The 19563-nt window shown below is 42.6% G+C and overlaps 1 protein-coding gene across 6 annotated transcripts in view; it reads right to left on the bottom strand.

The window, feature by feature from the left end:
* The window catches only part of LOC124120196 (sushi, von Willebrand factor type A, EGF and pentraxin domain-containing protein 1-like), a 42259-nt gene that overhangs the window by 3076 nt on the left and 19620 nt on the right, over nt 1-19563 (bottom strand). For 3 of the 6 annotated variants that reach the window (XM_048389093.1, XM_048389097.1, XM_048389098.1), the window contains 12 exons: nt 19032-19190; nt 18367-18528; nt 12722-12959; nt 12152-12348; nt 11832-12002; nt 11303-11533; nt 11019-11195; nt 6341-6520; nt 5940-6233; nt 5625-5804; nt 4995-5150; nt 16-211 (listed from right to left, as the gene is read on the bottom strand). In XM_048389093.1, the coding sequence (XP_048245050.1) occupies nt 16-211; nt 4995-5150; nt 5625-5804; nt 5940-6233; nt 6341-6520; nt 11019-11195; nt 11303-11533; nt 11832-12002; nt 12152-12348; nt 12722-12959; nt 18367-18528; nt 19032-19190 (2341 nt within the window). The remainder of the gene's footprint in view (nt 1-15; nt 212-4994; nt 5151-5624; nt 5805-5939; nt 6234-6340; nt 6521-11018; nt 11196-11302; nt 11534-11831; nt 12003-12151; nt 12349-12721; nt 12960-18366; nt 18529-19031; nt 19191-19563) is intronic. The other 3 variants (XM_048389094.1, XM_048389096.1, XM_048389095.1) reach the window with 3 other exon arrangements.

Genomic DNA, 19563 nt, shown 5'->3' with positions numbered 1-19563 from the left:
ACAGTTTCCACATACTTCAGTTTCTTGTATATGATGATGAGGTTGAAACTCCCGACCACGACGACAGCCACGACACAGATGGTGACGACAATGGCGATGACGGCGGTCCCATCATCATGTAGGTTTGGAGCATTTGTCACGTCATCTAATGGAGACTTTTGACTTTCACCCGGGGCAAAAGCGATGCCATGCGAAGGGTTGGTTTTAATCTCTGAAACAAGGAAGACATACGGCACCGTACTATAGTTTTCTGAGGAGAAAAGGGTGCGGGCAGCTCTCTCATCAGTGTAAGCATTAACAGCAGGGATATATACTCAAAACCATTCTAACTAACTTGGTTCTTCCCCCAAAATGGGCGTTAACTCGTACAATTGTCATGAACTTGGGCACATAGTTTACGTTTGTGTTAACAAAATGGGCATACTTGCGTACATGGAAACCAGAAAATAGATGACAATGACGTGTGTTTAAAGTAATACTCATTTAAAAAAAACTATGGCCGCACGAAACTTTTGCAGTTATCTTTCGACTGTATAACTTTACAATTCGTGTTTCATTACATAAGATTGGTTGTTTGTTTGTTGTTTAACGCCTCACTCAGCCATATTCCAGCTATATGACGGCGGTCTGTTAATAATCGAGTCTGGACCAGACAATCCAGTTATTGACATCATGAGCATCGATCCACGCAATTGGGATCGATGACATGCATCAACCAAGTCAGCGAGCCTGACCACCCGATCACGTTAGTCGCCTTTTACGGAAAGCAGGTGTTGCTGAAGACCTATTCTACCCCGGATCTTCACGGGTCCATTACATGAGTGAGTGAGTGAATGAGTGAATGAGTGAGTCTGGTTTTACGCCGCTTTTAGCAATATTCCAGCAATATCACGGCGGGGGACACCAGAAATGGGCTTCACACATTGTACCCATGTCGGGATTCGAACCCCCCCATTACATGAGAAACGACGGCGACTTTGATCGACTCTGATCGAGCAGCATGCTCAGCAACATTTTCTCCAGTCAGTGTGTTTTAGGACAAGACAAGCATCATGACGTCAAAGACTGGTGGGACATTTGCGGTGAAATAGCATGTCACCTTCATTTGTAAGGAAAGGTTTTGTAATATGTGAAATATCTTAGTTAATTGGTTGATATTTCCCATATTAAAAAAAAACCACAAGTGGTGAATTCTATCTATTATTTTCACATTACTGTTTCTCTTTTTCGAAATATAAGAATCAACATTAATTAGGACCAACCTACGTACATAATGCGTAGTGACATGTTTTCCCTTTCGCGTGAAACAAACGAAACAACCCGATAATCCTTTTGGGCATATGCCTTCGCCGAGAAAAGAATCCTTGAACTATGTAAAATATACAACGGGACCATAGGGCCTGTATCGCTCACCTGGATATTTACGCAATCATGACAAAATATACATTTGCATTGTACATGTATATAATACTGCAAATATTTCGTTATTTTGACTCAGCATTTAAAATAGGTGGATGGCAAATCTGACAACATGAACGTGTATTTCTCTTGATATAAATGTAGAATAAAGATCTGAACCGTTTCCATGTTCTGATCCAGGATCTAAGTTTCCAGAGGCAAGGCTAGACCCCAGGGCGAATCCTATTGGCATAAATGTATTATTCTCATCATAACAAACAAATTTATACAATGTATCTGTTTATTATAGGGTGGGGATAATTTGGGTTTGCATGTTATGGTCAAGGTTCTAACTCCTATGGGAGTGCCGGACAGATGAACAGAAGGGCCAGTCCTGGTAGCATATGTGCATTCCTCTCATTATACTTGGCCCCGCCCCTCAGCCCCTTGGGGGGTCAGTCCCACCACTTGTACAATTTTGAATCCTCACCACCGGAGAATGCTTCCAACCAAATATGGTTGATATTATTATCTGAGTTCCAGAGAGGAAGTTGTTTAAAGCAATAAAGCCAAATTACTCCTATTTGTCCCCGCCCCTCAGCCTCACAATTTGTACAATTTTGAATCCCCACCACTTAGGGATGCTTCCAGTCAAATTTCGTTAATTTCCAGTAAGAAGAAGAAGTCGTTTAAATTAAATGTTGACGTACGGACGACGGATGGACGACGGACGCCACAGTATGGCATAAGCTCACCTTGGTACTTCGGACCAGGTGAGCTAATAATTGAACGGAGTTTTGTAATATATTTGAAACGTAAAGCAGAATAACAACAACACGAATGTAACTCGGAAGAACTGGGGACAAAACACCTTTGTCTGTATCACTGTCACTTGCGATGACTTTTCTGCGTCTCTTGACTTGAGACGGGCTTGGAGGGTTAACGAGATTAATCGGTGCATTGCATCCAGTAATACTGCCAGTAAACATGGTGTAGATACCCCCAGAAACGACAATCGGAAACTGCTGACTGTGTTGTATACTGGCGAATTGAACATGACGGGTTTCAGAATCATCAACAAGTTGGGATGTCACGTTTTGGGATGAAGGAGATGTAGTCGAACACTGGCTCGTGTCAATTGTCTAGTGGGTCACACAGTTGGGCAAACCTTCGCACAAATTCCAAGAAACTGCATGTTCCCCAAAATGAGCGAAGCTCTGAACCAATATCTGGAGCCAAATTTTCAGCCTGTATTTTCTTTGGATATGGCAGGCATGAGGGGCGCTCGGTAAGTTTTGAAACTTGGGCATTTGTGTTTACAAAAACAATGTCAACTTGTGGCAGGTGTGACACTAGTCATAACATCAGGCTGACACGTGCCATAACAAGTTCCAGATACAACAATAAGTTAGATGTGATGGCTTCATTCACCTGAGGGTGGTCACAATCATGGATTCTCTCAAACATGAACAACTCGCTGTAATAAAGTTCATTACCAAGGAGGGATGCAAAGAAAAAGAAATCCATGATCGCATGTGTAAAGTGATGGGTGAGGATGCTCCTGACCATTCCACAGTTTGCCGTTGGTCTCTACAGTTTAAAAGGGGTAGGGAGTCCATAGACGATGACCCAAGGTCAGGCAGGCCTTCAGATGCCACCCAACCGGAAACCATTGCTGCTATAGAAAGAAGAATTTTCTCTGACCGACGAGTGAAAGTATCTGAACTTTCTAGGGAATTCCAAATATCAGTTGGAACTGGTGTAACCATTAATCATGAGCATCTAGGTATGTCCAAGGTATCTGCAAGATGGGTACCTAGAAACCTCAAAATCATGCATTGCGACAACAGACTTGAGCACAGGTGCATTGTCCTGGAGGAACAGAACACATGTGAGTTTTCCTCGATGTTCATCCTAGGTATTTTCACGCAGTTGCCTCAGCAAATCAGAATAATTTTGGTCACTAATGGTCTGACCTTTCGGGGTGTAGTTCACCTGTAGGAATCCTTCGGCGACGAAACTTTTAGCCTGTTTTTCATTCATGGTTACAAACCACCTCACAAAATCAGCTCGGTCTGCTTTTAAAGATGCGAGATGATGAACCTTGTTTACACACAGAGACACAGAGACACAGAGACACAGAGAATACCTTGTCACTTGGATGCCTGCACAAATATGCTGCCTTGGATGTATATGTGGTTCAAAATTCACCTCGCAAAGCATGGGGAATATTGTATGTAAGAAATGCAAACTGCCAAAGGTGTACTACACACCCTCAGAACTTTTCAGCCACCTTTCGTTGTTGATATAATGAATACTCGCAGTATTGGCCATGGTCCGTCATTTACCATTGGAATACAAACAAAGCATTAAACGCGACACGGGCATAAAACCGTTTAAGCAAACAACGCATAATTGAACATTTCTAAACTGGTTTACCGATGTAAACACGAAGGAGCAAGAGGTGGCAGCCTGTAGTCGCAACTTACAACTGAGAGCGTTTTTGTCCCCTTCACATTAAACACAAAGCATTATTCCAGCTATATGTCTGTAAATAGACGAGCCAGGATCAGACAATCCAGTGATTGATGTCATGAGCATCGATCTACACCATTGGGATACGATGCCATTCATCAACCATCCGATCCCCTTATGCCTCAGTCACATATACAACGGTCGCCGGAGGATGGGTTTCCCACATCTGTGACACATCGGTGCAGTAGTCATGAAACCAAAGATGACCGGCCGGTGGCTGGAGGGTGTCCGAAGGAATTTGGTAAAAATGGTAGGCTTATACCGTGAAGTGACTGACCGGTCATCAGGCGGGAATCGGCCGGTAATCTCCCGATACCCGGAATGTGCCCGTCCGATGTAAACCAAATCGTGCGGATGAACAAATCCGATGCGCGGATGAACACCGCCAGTTTCCTGATCGCTATAAAAGGAGCCCGCTCAGTGCCCGGTCGACCATAGTTCGTGTTCGCCGTCGACATTGCTGCAAGTTCTGTATCGCATTTCAGTTGATTTTGTAAATGTGTGTCACCGATCCATTACCGATGGGGTGTGGACCACCGGTGGACACATCGGAAGAAAATATCCCCGAGTTATTTTCTTCCGATGTGTCCACCGAGGTCTTCCCAATGTCAAAAACATGGCCAATGCTCACAGATGATCGTCCGGCGCCCCGTCGGGTATCTCTTAATTTTGCCGATTTTCAGCCTTTTCGGGCATCGTAAACTAATCTTTCCCGGCATCGCTGGATGTGTGACTGAAGCATAAGTCACCTAGAATAGTCGCCTTTCACGACAAGCATGGGATACTGAAGACCTAAATTCTAACCCGGATATTCACTGTTATTATGAATAAGCGAGTGAGTACTATGAAGATGGGCACACGTTCATTGCTTATCAATAGTAGACATGTAGGGGTATTATCAGTTTATAAGTAAATTCCAATTACACTTCACCAAACCAGGTGAGACATTGTGACCGCCGATCATCAAAAGCCGGCTCCGACGGTAATCGCGGAATCCCTATTCCGTCCCAGAATCTCCTCTGATATATGGAACCAAGTTTAATCGAAATAGCACAACCTACGTGTACACTGCCTGGTGTTCGTAGAGCCGCGGAAGTCTGTGCTTCGTCCAGGTGGACACTGGTGACAGATTCGCTGGCCGGCCTCGTTTTGATATGTGCCTGCGTCACATAGTAAACACCTCCCTCCTCTGAAGTGCGCTCCCATTGGACAAGCAACTGTTAAAGGTAAACACATTGTGACAATGTGTACATTGGTAAGGTGAACTGGTGTTTTTACGTTGCGTTCAAGATTTTTGCAGCTATCCAGCATTAACACAAAAGCTGATGAACAAATCAGCAGACTTTAACTGCCTTATTAGCAACTTGTGAAACATGTCTGCGCAAGTAGAGCCTTGCCTACCTATCACCAGACACAAGCGCTCATCACATGACACGGCAATCAGCCTATCCATTGAGACGTACTTGTCCGGACCAATGTTGGTTTTATAGTGCTAGCCCACTGTGATACCATGCCGGAGTGTTACATGGATACCGGTCTCAGTCACAGTGTACTGACTTACAGTCGAGCAGCCCTTGTTTTATCCCATTCCTCCCCAGCATGTGTACATTAAACTCTTATGAGACAATTATTTAGAAGACCTTTTCCATAGTTATCACTTTCTTTACTTTAACAACAAATGCATTTCCTACCACAAAAAGCATTCCGAGCGATGAATCCAGCAGGGCACGTGACATGTGATGTGATGGCCATGTCCTCCACGATGTAGTCGTCATCCACACAAAAGGCGGCGTAGTCCGTCTCCTTCAGCCGTGATGCTGTTGCTTCCAGGAACTTCACAGCTGACAGGACAGATGCTAATTGGGGACTGACTGGGAATGAAATTCGCACATGTAACCTCATCAATAACAAATTAATAACAATATTGCTTGTCCTCGAGTTCCATGTAAGTAGGATTATGAATCATTACGAATGGTTATAACTGTGTCTGTGCGTTATGTAATTACCTGTTTTATGAGTATGATAAGACTCCAGGTCAAGGTCACCTTCCTTCACGTCGACAGCTAAGACAACGGACAGGCTGATAGCCGTGTCATGTGATGAGCGCTTGTGTCTTGTGATAGGTAGGCAAGACTCTACTTTGGCAGTCATGTTGCACATGTTGCCAATAAGGCAGTTAAAGTCTGCTGATTTGTCCTTCAGTTTTTGTGACAAGATGTTCGCCTTTAAGCTGTCTATACATTTTGCAGATTTGTATCGTCCTTCGAATCTGAGTTCTAGTCGCTTGGGAGAATTTGCTCCTGGTGAAATAAATAAAGATCTGGATGACGGAACAATCCTATGTAAGATTGTCCATATATGTATTTTGAAAACATCATAGTTAATAAATAAATCTTCAACAACATACGTGTACATGGTATTATGTGGTTGCTTGGTCTCCAAATACCACCAGTGCAGTGATAGAGAGGTGGGTTCTCTAAGAACATGAGACCATCCCTGCATGACACGGAGCACGTCAGGTCATGTTGGTCTCCTACACAGGTAGGCCGTGTCCCGTAGCCTCGTACCAGGTCTGTTGCAAAACATGCTGAAACACACACAGCTGCCATTAAACATGCTGAAACACCCAGCTTCCATTGAACATGCTGAAACGCACACAGCTTCAATTAAACATGCTGAAACACACAGCTACAATTAAACATTCTGAAACGCACACAGCTTCAATTAAACATGCTGAAACACACAGAGCTACAATTAAACATGCTGAAACACACACAGCTGCCATCAAACATGCTGAAACACAAAGTTGCCATTAAACACACTGCAACGAACACAGAGCTACAAGCATTAAACATGCTGAAATGCACACACAGAGCAACCATTAAACATGCTGAAACACACAAAGTTGCCATTAAACATACTGAAACACACACAGCTACACACAGCTGCCATTAAACATGCTGGAACACACAACTTCCATTGAATACGCTGAAACGCACACAACTTCCATTAAACATGCTGAAACACACAGTTACACACAGCTTCCATTAAACATGCTGAAACACACACAGCTTACATTAAACATACTGAAACTCAGACAGCTTCCATTAAACATGCTGAAACTCACACAGCTTCCATTAACGATGCTGAAACACACACAGTTGCCAGTAACACGCTGAAACACACACAGTTGCCATTAAACATGCTGAAACACACACAGCTACCATTAAACATGCTGAAACATGCAGATGCCATTAGACATGCTGAATCTCACAGCGACCATTAACCATGCTGAAAACACACACAGCTTACATTAAACATGCTGAAACACACACAGCTTCCAATAAACATGCTGAAACACACAGCTTCCATTAACGATGCTGAAACACACACAGTTGCCATTAAACAGGCTGAAACACACACAGTTGCCATTAAACATGCTGAAACACACACAGCTACCCTTAAACATGCTGAAAAACACAGTTGCCATTAGACATGCTGAAACACACAGCTACCATCAACCATACTGAAAACATACACAGTTTCCATTAGACACACGCAGTGGTATAGGGAATGACAGTTCTAGACCACTTCCATTGGAGCTAGATTTACCCCCCTATACTGCTACAACAGAGGACATTTTTTTATGCAAAAACGCTGATGCGATTCAATGATCGTCATGACTCGTATTAAAAGAATCATCAATATTAATTGATAATGAATAAAATTTACTATAGGCCGCGAGGATATTGGAAAGGTATAGGATCAATACAAAAATTAGCCAATGCGGCTAAGGTATCTAATGATGTAGCCAAGGACTGGTTAAAGAAACAAGCAACATGGCAAATATATTTACCGGCTCCACGTTATATACCGAGGAAGAAGTTTGATATTTTTACAAAGAATGAAGTTCATCAGGCTGACCTCTTGTTTCTCCCCCATGATAAGGTAAGATGCAAAACATATAAATACGCTTTAACAATAGTAGACGTGGCTAGTCGATACAAAGAGGCTGCACCATTAACCTCAAAAGATTCAAAAGAAGTAGCTAATGCACCGAGCCGCATATATAAATGTGGATCACTAAAATTGCCCAAGCTATTTCAAGTTGATCCCGGTCACAAGTTTATGGGATCAGTAACTAAACTATTAACAAAATACCATGTCGCAATCAGGCATGGTGAAAAAGAGGCCCACCATAGTAAAGCTATTGTTAAAGGATTTAACCGGACATTAGCAGAACGTTTGGATATCAGTATGGGATTGAAATGAAATTGGAACGATTAAGATCAACATAATGGGTGACACAATTATCAGCTGTTGTATCAGCGCTAACTAATGATGTAACAAGATTAATCGGGAAGAAACCATCTGATGCAATTAAAATTAAATCTGTGACTTCCGAATCTTCAGCACTGCTGAGAGTAAGCGTAAGATATTAGAGAAAATAGAGACTGGCACACTATATCTGATGGGTATTGCAGCATATGCTCACTCAATGATTTGCAAATTTTAAGCCTTTTGGAGCTAGTCTATCACAAAATGAGTCAAATGGGGTGCTGATTTTAAGCAGTGGAGAAAAGGATATAATTCATCACAGGAACTTAGCAATAAATACACTTGGTTTTATAAGAAAAGAAGTATTACTCAACACAACAGTGCATGGAATTAGATGCCCTGATTTAGTTCCCTATAAAAGAGTTGTGCATCCGTCTTGATCAGATCAGTACAACGGATAATAGTCAACTTGAAAGTCCTTCAACTTTGCTACGAGCTATTCCAGTCAAAGATGAAAAATACAATAGTGGTAGAACGGAATCTTTCTCATCATTACAATATAAAAAGTTAAAGCAGGGTATTATTTCAGATCTCAAAATTTCTTCATTGATGTAAAACATCAACCTGTACATATAACATATTTGAGTGTTACACTCCATATTATAAATAATGGTTGATTCTTCAGGCCCTGGAATGCATAACCTCAGACAATGTAATACAATTGCGCTTTCCGATCTTGGAGACACAGAAGGATTTGATAAACCCCGTACAGATGGTAAGTTATATGCTTTACACTTACAAGATAATGTATACAAGCAGAAAGAACTTGTATTCACAGCATCTGCACCTAATCTCGGAGATGTAAATGATGTTATGTTAGTAGACTCAATAAAAACACGTCATACAATCTTACTCGCAATGATGATAATGAATGGACTATGTTCGAAGCAAAAATCGAGTGCCAACTGAATATCATCATTACCCCACCATACGTGACGATGGGTAAGGGTCATCATTTAACTAAGATAATGAATAGTGGGATCATACTCGGGGCTTATATCCCCTCAAAGCGAAAGAGTGTGTTAGTCGCTCCCCTGCCAGATGACCCAGGCCATATGTTATTGAGTCGTTCATCATTACAAAAAGGTTAGTTTAAATTTGGTTACTGAATTCAATGATTTATTGAATAACTTGAACGCTATACCTGATCTTTCTACACTTATTATTAAAGTCTTGTTTGGGGATGCGACAGAAGATGCCTTTGAGATATTACCAGGTCTATCAATTAAATGGCTTAAGAAACACCGACGTCAATGTTGCAGCATTATTTATATGGGAGCATCACTCGTTGCAACCCTTTAGGGGGTCCAAGTTAAAAAAAGTGAAAGCATTTCGCTTACTAAGATATATATGCCATATAATATACATTTAATAAGGCTGATGTATACTCTCAAGACATTTAAGCAAGACCAATTAAAACTCTTATATAATATAATAATAAACATTATGGGTTTATATCCGATGCTTGATGAAGCATCTGAAAAGATGGATACTGTTGATGGATTTCGTTTACAAGAAATAAGCGACATAAAACATCGAATAGAGAAGGAGAGGGAGTTGAGACTTGGATTAAGGAAAAAGTATCACAGAGCTGTGAATGCTCTTGGCGGAGATGACACTGCACTTGTAGCAGCTAGCATGGTGTAGCCGGTGTTGATTTGTCATCAACTATAATCGCCGCACCTATTGTACTTGCCATGGAAGTAGCAGCAGACTGGAGCGATAAAATTTATTTTTCATAAGTTACAAAAGAAAGCATTAAAACATGAAAGAATTTGTATTCTCGCTGAAACAAAGTTGAATAGCATTGAGGATCATATTTCAACTGGCTGATTGTAAGATATCCGAGGAGGAGTTTCGTTTTGTGTAGTCAGAACTAACCAAATACAACACAATGAAGCAGGAGATTCGTTCAAATTCTCGTAAGACCAGTGGTATTTGTGAAGATGAGAAAAAAAGTTCTTACAACAGTGAACAAGCACATAAATTATTCCGTGCAAAACCAAAGAACTGGTTGGAGATTAAGAATAGATTGTTTCCCGGATACATTGTTGGATCACATTTAGACGAATGCACACATAAGTCTATAATAATGGAGAATTACCACAGGGTATATATTCTATCAGGGAAGTCAAACCAACCAATTACGGTTATCAATTGTTTCTTTCCAATTTCGATGAAGGGTTTACAGTCTGGTCTCCTAGTAAAATGAATGAAGAAAAATGTTGAATATCACTTTGTTCGAAAAAATGGTATGCATATGAGTAGAAATATTGGGAATATTTTCATTACAATTTTGTTAAGTCTCATCGAATCACATCATCGTTTTTTGTATAAAAATTACCTCTGTGGTATCAATCTAGCTCCAGTGGAAGTGAGCTAATACTGTCATTGCCTATAAAAATTTATGTCGTGGTGGTGAGCTAGAGCCAATGTAACTTAGTCTCATGACACTCATTGAATCGCATCGTGGGTTTGGCTTACAAAATTCCCTCTGAAGCTCCAGTGGAAGTGGTCTAGAACTGTCATTCCCTATACTACTCACGCAGCTCACATTGAGCATGCTGAAACACCCACAGCTTCCATTAACCATGCTGAAACACACACAGCTACCATTAAACATGCTGAAACACACACAGCTTAAACACAGCTGGAGCTACTGTTAAACGTTGTAACACTGAAGATTGCATATTGGGAGTGAATCAGATGAACATTATACTACTCTAAATATCATGTCATGAACTTACCCGGGCATTCGTTAGTGTTGCACTCTTTTTTCTCAACAGACGAGCCATTGCATGGCTTTCCATTGTACGTAGGTGGAGGGCTGTTACATTCACGCATGCGTACTGTCCACCCTCCACCACACGAGGCCGAACACGTACTCCAATCAGTCCACAAATTCCAGCCACCATCTACGTCAACTGCAGAAGAGACCAATACACAGACGGATGCAATGTGTGTATTGATATACATTTGCTCAAGGATCAAAGTGAGTATTTATAGACATTTACACCTTGTTGTAACTTACTCATCTCAATCTGGCAGTAGCGGCCAGTGAAGGAAGGGGGACAAATGCACGTGTAGTTGGACACTTCGTTTACACAGGAGGCGCCCCCGTAACAGATGTTGTCCGCACAGAAGTCGGGCGCACCTGTGCAGTTGCTGCCGGTGAAGCCGTCATGACACAGACATTTGTAGCTGCCATGTCTATTGATGCACGTGTGGCCTGGACACGGTATGGGTTCACATTCATCGATTGCTGTTGAAAAAAGAAGCATAGAAGAATTGGCTTTAACAGTTTTACGTGAAAAGCTATAGATGTATTTCAGATATCGACAGTGACAGTGCTTTTAATAACAGGTGTGCGCAACTAGTACATAAGTGCCGAATCGAAACGGACTACAATTGTACTTGATTTAAAAAAATCGACGCTATATAACTTCAGTTGTATGCGTGGTATCTGAAGACAACTAGAGAAAAGTTCACGTGGAGGGATGAGCCAACGTTGTTGTAGTAGCTGTGTACTAAGACTGATGTAGTTCCTGTCTGGCACTGACCATCACATGTTGAAGGTGTGATGACAAGGATACTGCTGCTGGTTGTCTTGGGGATGTCGTCCAGGGAGAAGAGCGCCCTCTCAGTGGGATGATCACAGGTAAGGGCCATTGCTCTGATCTGATGAGCATCACGTCGTGAACTGAGAAGGAAAAGACCCTGGAGAAGCACCTCTACAACAGAGATAGTTCAGCACTTAGATACAAGTTCAAGGTGTTTAGAAATCATAATGTGTATCATGATTTCTTCATTGTACGCCTCCCTCTAGTTATCCTGATACAATGTACATACAGAGACATAAGATAGTGACACAACTACTTACCACTGTGCATGCCTGTGCTGACACGCAGGCTTGCTCCAGCAGTGACGAGTGGAGAGGATGCTGCTGCGAAGGTTCGGGTGACGACGGGTTCCCCTCCAACGTAGACTGACAACTCCTTTCTCCATTCATGCCATGATAACTCTACGTGTGTCCATGTCTCAACAGGGAACATTATTGTCGAAGATATGTTGCCATTACTACAATGTAAAACGCACTTAGCATGTGTTACAAACCACCTGCAGTTGATGTTTCAGTTTCCAGAGAATAAAAGTGAATGAGTGAATGTTTTTCTGAGGTCAAACTCAGCAATATTAAAGCTTTGTCATGGCGGAATGTGAAAATCGGGTGTGGACTTAGGTAGTCAATGACTGAAAGTATGAGCGTCATGTCACAGAGCCTGGCCACATGATCCCCACTTAAATCACAAGCTTAGGGTACCGTGTACCTTCTTTCACTCGGAATTCCAACTGGAGAAGATAATGTTCATCAAAGCGCAGGTAATAGCGAAATAAGCCTTTCGGGCTTTCGCCCTAATGGATTATTATTATAAACACAAAACTATTCCCTTGCCTTGCATGCCGAGTCCAAGAAGTGGGCGCGAGGTCCAAGCTGACCAGAGTTCCCCGGTGCGGATGTGTGATAGATATGGCGGTGTTGGTCGCCCCTGCTGCGTTTGTCTTGATCCATGTAGCCATGGTAAAGTCGCCAAGGTCGTCGGTCAGGGCGTTCCTCATGTTGAAGGAGATCGGACCAACAACAAGCACGTCATAAGCTGTGTAGAGCGATGAGTCCATCATTACACACAACTCTGAATCAGTGTAATACAGAGAGGTCAGCCCATCAGTACACCAAACACTCAATCAGTGTAATACAGAGAGATCAGTCTATCACTACTCCCAACTCTCAATCAGTGTAATACAAAGAGGTCAGTCTACCACTGCTCCCAACTCTCAATCAGTGCAATACAGAGAGGTCAGTTCATCACTACACACAACTCACAATCAGTGTAATACAAAGAGATCGGTCCATCACTACACCCAACTCACAATCAGTGTAATACAGAGAGGTCAGACCATCACTAATCCCAACTCTCAATCAGTGTAATACAGAGAGGTCAGTCCATCACTACACCCAACTCACAATCAGTGTAATACAGAGAGGTCAGTCCATCACTACTCCCAACTCTCAATCAGTGTAAAACAGAGAGGTCAGTCCATCACTACTCCCAACTCTCAATCAGTGTAAAACAGAGAGGTCAGACCATCACTAATCCCAACTCTCAATCAGTGTAATACAGAGAGGTCAGACCATCACTAATCCCAACTCACAATCAGTGTAATAGAGAGAGGCCAGTGCACAGCATAGGTACATGTAATCAGGCCTAACTTTCACCTGTAACATAGGTACAAGTAATTTGTGGATGTGAGGAACACACTTCTTGAGTCTCAAGGGGTTTTTCGGGCTTGTCATAATTATAACCAGTGGTATAACATTAGGCGTAGATCTTTGGAATTGATGTCATCTCGGTCCCAGCACGGTCTAGACGCCAGGCCTAAAAAATGCCCACATCATGCAGATACACAGCTGAAGGATGGTTGTGGTCTTGTTCAATCTTCAACAGCCGATCATATACGGTCTGGAGAGTTCCCTGGCAGTGAGATTCCGTGCACCGCAAGTATGATCTCTCTTCTTTCTGTCCTTTGACGCCATTGTAAACGTGACTTCCGCGCGCATGATTAATGAAAGACACTGCTATAACATCGTTCGCTTTCTCGAAAACACTAACATAAATTCTATGTATACTGAACAACAAAAGTTCCTGTGACATTAAATAAGATTTAATGCAAAGTTATGTTTTTTACCAAATCTGAAACAATTTCGGTTTGCAACAGATAAAAGACTCCTGTAAGTGTTCAAATGGTTTAATTTGCCATACTGACTTCAGTAAATGCGTGATTTCATAAAAAAAATGAACATGCCAAAATGTCAATTTACAAATCAATAGCGTGTGTGTCCACCTCTGGTTGCAAGCAACACATCTTCGTCTCATGGAATGGACCAGACGTTGCACAAAGTCCTGTGGGATATCTGTCCATATCTGCTGGAGCATGTTTCGAAGTTCCTGGAGTGTCTGTGGAACACGTGGTTGACGTCAAAGGCGCCGATCTATCTCATCCCACATGTGCTCGATTGGTGAGAGATCAGGGGAGCGAGTCGGCCAGGGGATGACATTCACATAGTTTTGTTGAAGAGAATCCTGAACAAGTCGAGCAATATGAGGCCGTGCGTTGTCATGTTGAAAGTAATGAATGGGCCATGACGACGCAAAAACGGTAGAACAACAGGGCCGATGATCTCGTCGCGGTTGCGCTGTCCATTGATATTTCCCTCTACCACTATCAAACGGGTCCTCTGTCTTGCTGTTATCCCACCCAATATCATAACGCTGCCGCCCCCGAACCGATCTTCTTCCATGACACAATGATTGACGTAACGTTCACCTCGACGTCGGTACACGCGAATCCGTCCATCGCTGTGGCAGAGGTTAAATCGATACTCGTCATTGAATAGAACTTGTCCCCACTGCATGGCCGTCCAGCGTAGACGCTGTCTGCACCACTATAGACGTGCTTGACGGTGGTTTCCTGTCAAAATGAGACGTCTGGTGGGTCTTCTGGCGACAATCCCTGCAAGTCTGAGGCGGCGACGTACGGTTTGTGAAGATATTCGTCGAAGGCCAGGGATGGTTCTTGCAGTCACTGTTGCTGGCTGGAATCGATTTCGTAGGTTTCGTATTGTTCGAATCCAGTTGTCTTGTCGATTATTGGTTACGCGTGTCCTGCCACTCCGAGGATGGTCTCTGACTGCATTCGTCTATTGCCAACGTTGCCATAAACACCAAATGGTGTTTCTGTGGACGTTAGATTGTCTTGCAACATCACGTTGACTCGATCCTGCTTCAAGCATACCAATGGTTCGCAGACGTACATATTCGGACAGGCATGGTACTTCGTAATGTTTAATAACTGCGTAATTCTGTTGTTTTTCTGAGTTGTTATTGTCAGCACGATGCTAAACAATGCATATGGAATCCCTTTAACGCACATGTTTTCATACCCATTCGTGGGTAGTGAAATGCATGGGGCTTGCATGAAAGTCAACTTTTGCATGGAATGCATGCTTTTATGTAGCAGTTGCGTTTTTGTGACTTGATTCCATACATGTACTACAATATTGAAAACCAAACTTTTTTTGTTTGAAAAATACACTAAAATATTGGTGTCACAGGAACTTGTGTTGTTGAGTATATTTATATATTTCTGTTTCCTGCTGAGAAATGAAGCGCATCTCTCCTACCTTTTCTCAAGTATTGTTAGTACACTATTAATCCTTTGTTTGATATTAATCTCTTCCATATCACACTTGTAGAGCTTTCTCTTCAATTTAAAATAGTGGTCCATCATTAACATGTGGTAGGTTGTGTTGTTTTAAGAATTACACGTCAGAAGAGTAAAATGAGAGTAGCTGTACTCCGTGTAACTACTTGACCTGTCCCAGTGATGACATATATTAGTTGATCTGGAATCTAGGAGAAGTAGCTGATCTGGACTCTAGGAGAATTAGGTGATCTGGACTCTAGGAGAATTAGGTGATCTGGACTCTAGGAGAGTTAAGTGATCTGGACTCTAGGAGAAGTAGGTGATCTGGACTCTAGGAGAAGTAGGTGATCTGGACTCTAGGGGAATTAGGTGATCTGGACTCTAGGAGAATTAGGTGATCTGGACTCTAGGAGAATTAGGTGATCTGGACTCTAGGAGAAGTAGGTGATCTGGACTCTAGAAGAATTAGGTGATCTGGACTGTAATTAGGCCCCTGGTATAAAACATAACGAGGGATGGATAAAGCCAAAACATATATACAGCCTATTCATATAATAAATACACAGTAAAAAAAGGGTTGCACCCCCACATTAATACGTTTGATACATCACAACATTTAAAACGCCCGACTCTGGTTTTAATGGTAGGTATTCCTTGGGGATCTGATGTTAAATGTGTAATGTTTTCGGAGGGAAGATGATCACCAAAACGTAGCAATCAGCACGTGAATTGCATGGTGCATGACATTTGCAGATTGCAGTATCTTCTTAAGCTCAACATCGCCTATAAAAGATGTTCTCTGACAGCCCAGTTTATTGTAACCCACAATGCCGGGTAGACGATTGTCAGAAGCAGTCAAGTGGCAGATTATTGGCCTTCATGGAGCAGGTCTTTCGTTCAAGGAGATTGGCAGAAGAACCGGACATCACTACTCAACAATAAGCCGTTTGGTCAGAAAACACGCACAAACTAATGATGTAAGGAATCGCAGACCCTCTGGCAGACCACGTAAGACCACAGTTAGAGATGACAGAGCGTTGTTGAGGGTGGTAAGGCGTCATCCATTTGCTACAAGCACAACCTTGAAACGTCTTTGGCTTCCTCGTCAACAGTTCAGTACCCAGACCGTGAGAAATCGTCTTAAAGCTGCAGGGTTGAAGTCCAGAAGGGTTATCAAGCGACCTAAACTCACAGACAACCACAAACGACTACGTCTAGCCTGGTGTAGACTGAGACAGAACTGGAACTTGAGGTCCTGGAGAAGAGTCCACTGGTCGGACGAAAGCAGGTTCCTTCTGCATGTTGTGGATGGCAGAGTGAGAGTATGGAGGCGTCCTGGAACAGCTTATACTGCAAGAAACATCATGCCAACTGTACCATATGGAGGTGGATCTGTTATAGTCTGGGGATGCTTCTCATTTGATTGTAAGCTTGATTTAGTGACCATACGAGGCAACTTGACAGGGGAGCGCTACATCCAAGAGGTGCTGAATCCAGTTGTGGTGCCCCATTTTGACAATCATCCACTGGCCACCAGACCGATATTCATGGATGACAATGCCAGACCACATCGTTCACGAGCTGTGACCCAGGTTATCCACAACAATGCTCTGACGCAGATTCCATGGCCAGCAATGAGTCCAGATCTGAATCCTCTGGAACATGTATGGGACATTTTGGGACGCCTGATTTATCGTCGGGACCCTCCTCCACAGAACTTGCGTGAATTGGAAGCAGCATTACACGAGGAGTGGCAGCAGCTGCCCATGGAGCGATTCCAACGTCTGGTGAGGAGTATGAGACGAAGACTTCAAGCTGTGATCCAAGTGCTTGGTGGAAGTTCTCGATATTGACTTACTGTGTTCGTCAAATCTCCATATGACATTCTTACCCTATTGGATGAATTTGGTCACTAAAAATTATTGAGATGTCACCATACTTAATGCGTCTTCGTTGTTCGTTCATTTTTCGTAAAAGTTCAGCATGAGATTCTTACATGCCATAAGGTCATGGAATACCCCATTTAAGTTCATTGTATAGACAATACACTGGTTTGTTGGTATACACGAAATCCTGGTTATAATATTAATTCGGTTATCTTTACACCCTTTCAAAACACCCCTCCATGAAAAAAAATAGGGGGTGCAACACTTTTTTTACTGTGTATATATTCCCATTCAGCAAACTGGCCAGCCCAGTTGCGCGCAAATGAGATCGGTAGATGGCCATACCAAATTAAAACCAAGTATCCACAAAAACCCATGCCCATGCTCAGTTAGAGTGAAAGTTGAAGTAGCCATGTCATGCCTCAGACTCAGTGACAAGAAGCACTGTGACAAGGTATGCCCATCTTGCAATCAACCTGACTCCATTGCTCACTTGTTACTGGAATGTCAAGACCACGTCCCGACCAAGAGATGCAACAGCGAGGGCAAAGCTAACTCTATTTCTACATGGACTCGAACGTTTATAAATTGAGCAGCTGAAAATTGCTGAGGCAGAAGGCGACCTCTTAAACACTTAAAGCAACAATAACAACAACAATATCATCATCAGTATCATCAAACCACATATACCCCGAGTATATATTGCTACAAGGGATTTAGCTTGCAGACATGTTTCAATCTGCCTTTGTAAAAGAATTAATACGAATTGAAAACAATGTTCGATTGAACTGAGGTCAACTTATGCTGTTTCACGTGATTCTCATTGACTCGTAACAGCGTGCAGCGTTTTGCTTCGCAGCGGTGTGCAATCAATGTATTATGTTCGCTTGGTGACAATGGTACAATGTCCATTCACAATGTTCACAATGATGAGTTATAAATGACGTACCCGTGCAGGCTGAGACGTTGTTGTTGTGTGTTGATTGCGTTGTGGTGCCGGGAGGGCAGGGACGACACGACGCTGCTCCGTGGTGAGGCTGGTAGAAGCCGTGCGGGCAGGGCGAGCAGGGCAGGCTGCGTGTCGGGGAAAACATGCCGGGGCCACACAGCTCTGTCCAGTGACAAACTATTCTGAATCTTTCTCTGAGATTAGTTTAAATCTTCTAACATTTTTGACCACTATGATTAAAAGGAGATATTTATTTTCCTTAAACTGGCTGACCGTGATATAGTTCGCAATAACGCCTCCTTTTTACATAATTGACCACCACCAAATACTTTAAACCTTAAAAAGATGTAGGGCCGATTATGTTTATATATTTACACCCGTCACGATAAATATAAACACGAATTTATATACAGTAACATACACAAACATTAACATAAGTCGTTTATGAATATGGAATCGACATCGATAAGGAACGGAATGTCATGTCCCTTGTACATGTTCGCGATGCATCGCAACGACTTAAACATGACACCCTAAATGAAGACAAATATAATATTTACTACTGAAGCTTCATATTCCTAAAGATAATAATAACAATCTAGAATAGTTATTCTATTACTTTGACAACTTATATCAAGATGCAGGACTATTTCGGTAAAAAGCACCTGCGCATTCCGCGATGTCCTTAGCCCCTGTTGTGAGCGAGCTTGTTCTAGCTGGACATGTCTTGCACGAGAACGCCCCGTCCTTGTCCTGGTACATCCCCAGCGGGCAGGGGGCGCAGTCGCTGATGTTGTTGTAGTACGTCCCGGTAGGGCATGCCGCTGAAACAAACATAATAGGTCATGCTGCAGCATGTGCTGACAAGTCCCAGTATTCTGTATGTTCTTTAATCTGTACAAGGACACTGGGATTACATTGCATTGTATGCACTATATAACACATCTTCCCGAGGCAAGGGAGTTAACTGACTTTGAAAGTCCAGTTTCCACCCTAGCCGAACTAGGCTTGAATTACTGGGCTTGATCGTTGCGCCACCAGTGGCTGTTACCAATTATGTCCCTTCTAAGCCTCTCCAATTGACTAATCAGATTCCACCTCTCATATCACTTGCGTTTGCTTCACACAAAATGGTGGCGCTCAGTCAGGACGATCTGATCGATAATCAAGATCTATATTGTGATAAAACGGGTCTTA

The sequence above is a fragment of the Haliotis rufescens genome, unplaced genomic scaffold (assembly GCF_023055435.1).
Source record: "Haliotis rufescens isolate VD_foot unplaced genomic scaffold, xgHalRufe1.0.p SCAF_8, whole genome shotgun sequence".
NCBI lineage: Eukaryota > Metazoa > Mollusca > Gastropoda > Lepetellida > Haliotidae > Haliotis > Haliotis rufescens.
This window is presented reverse-complemented; position numbering and strand designations above follow the sequence as displayed.